This window comes from Emiliania huxleyi (genome assembly GCF_000372725.1).
Source record: "Emiliania huxleyi CCMP1516 chromosome Unknown EMIHUscaffold_133, whole genome shotgun sequence".
NCBI classification, from domain to species: Eukaryota; Haptophyta; order Isochrysidales; family Noelaerhabdaceae; genus Emiliania; species Emiliania huxleyi.
In genome coordinates, this window is record NW_005201259.1 from 399,727 (window position 1) to 401,166 (window position 1,440).

The 1,440-nt window shown below is 67.5% G+C and overlaps 1 protein-coding gene across 1 annotated transcript; it reads left to right on the forward strand.

Annotated features, from left to right (window-relative positions):
* Positions 1-676: 676 nt before the first annotated feature.
* EMIHUDRAFT_110366 (hypothetical protein) lies at positions 677-1,173 on the forward strand (the record flags this gene model as incomplete). Its single annotated transcript, XM_005788701.1, has 1 exon — positions 677-1,173. A coding segment is annotated over one exon (497 nt), but the record flags the coding sequence as incomplete, so codon positions are not given.
* Between the last annotated feature and the right edge of the window lie 267 nt (positions 1,174-1,440).

The window sequence follows — 1,440 nt, forward strand, 5'->3', positions numbered from 1 at the left end:
ATGTCTAAGTGAGAGGCAGCGAGCGCCCTCTCTCGCGGTTGGGGGGGGGGAGAGAGAGGGAGAGAGAGGGAGAGAGAGAGGGAGATTGATTGATTGATGGGAAGGCGAAACACAGTCCGACCAACGACTGGGACACCAACGCGGTATGGGTGGACGCAGGACGGGCGATGACGGTCACACAGGAGCGACACACAGAACCACAAGACAAGACACTCAGCCAAACTGACTGCCACACATCCTGAGCGAACTTCCCTAGTCACCCGCGGCCGGACTCCATCCGGCACGCGTCGCTGGGCGCTCAGAGCCGCGTCCCCTGCTCGCCACCCCGCGACGCCCAAGGCGCCCGAGCGAACGACAGGCGGCACGCGAAGACTGGTTGCAATCCCGCCGACCGCCAGGCCGCGGGATGATGCGTGCGTGGTCTTGTAGTGGGTCTCGGAAGCTCTCCTCTCGGGCTAGGAGCCAGCCCCTCTCCCTTGCCCCCGGAACACTGTGTCCGAGTCGAGGCGTGTGCTTGCTGGTCGACGGCCGCGCGCGGTTGGCATTGTGACGAAGGTTGCGCGCGGCAGGGAGAGAGAGAGAGAGAGAGAGAGAGAGAGAGAGAGAGAGAGAGAGAGAGAGAAAAAGAGAGAGAAAACCGGCGATTTCTTTCTTCATGCGACATTTTCCGCTGAAGATGCAGCTCGCGTCCAGGCGAGGGCTGGCCACGCTGTTGCTCTTGGCGGGCGCGCTTCAGGCGAGGGCATTGCAGGCGGGGGCGTGGCCTGCGCCGGCGCCGCAGCGCAGCAGACGCGCTGGCGCACCGGTGCTGCAGCAGCCGCCTATTGGCGCGGAGCCGGGCAGCGGCGGTGCTGCAGCGGCAGAGCCGGCCGGGAGCAGCGTGGTGGCGCTGGCGCCGTCGCTGCCGCCGGCGCGGGGCCCAGCGTCGGGGGAGTGGCAGCTCGACTTCTACTCGCGCCCGGTGCAGGGCGCAGACGGCAAGAAGCTGTGGGAGCTGCTCGTGACGGACTCGGCCGGCAGCTTTTACCACGCCGAGGCGGTGCCGTCCAACTGCGTCAACTCGCGCGAGCTGCGCAAGCGGGTGCAGGCGCTCATCGACGCTTCTGCTGTCAAGCCGCGCGCCATCCGCTTCTTCCGCGCGCAGGCGAGACACGCAGCGAGACACGTCTGTCGGTCCGGAAGAGCGCTCTCGCTCACTCCACCTCGCTCGCGCCTCGCGCCTCGCCCCTCACCCTGTCCCTCGGCATCGCCCCTCGCCATTCGCCCCTCGACCCGGCCCTCAGCTGCTCAGCGCCTCCCCTCCCCTCTGCCCCTCCGCAGATGAAGAACATGCTCTCCATCGCCCTCTCTGACTTGGGCGCGCGCACACCACAGCGGCCCTCCCTCCCTCCCATCCTCCCTCCCATCCTCCCTCCCATCCTCCCTCCCATCCTCCCTCCC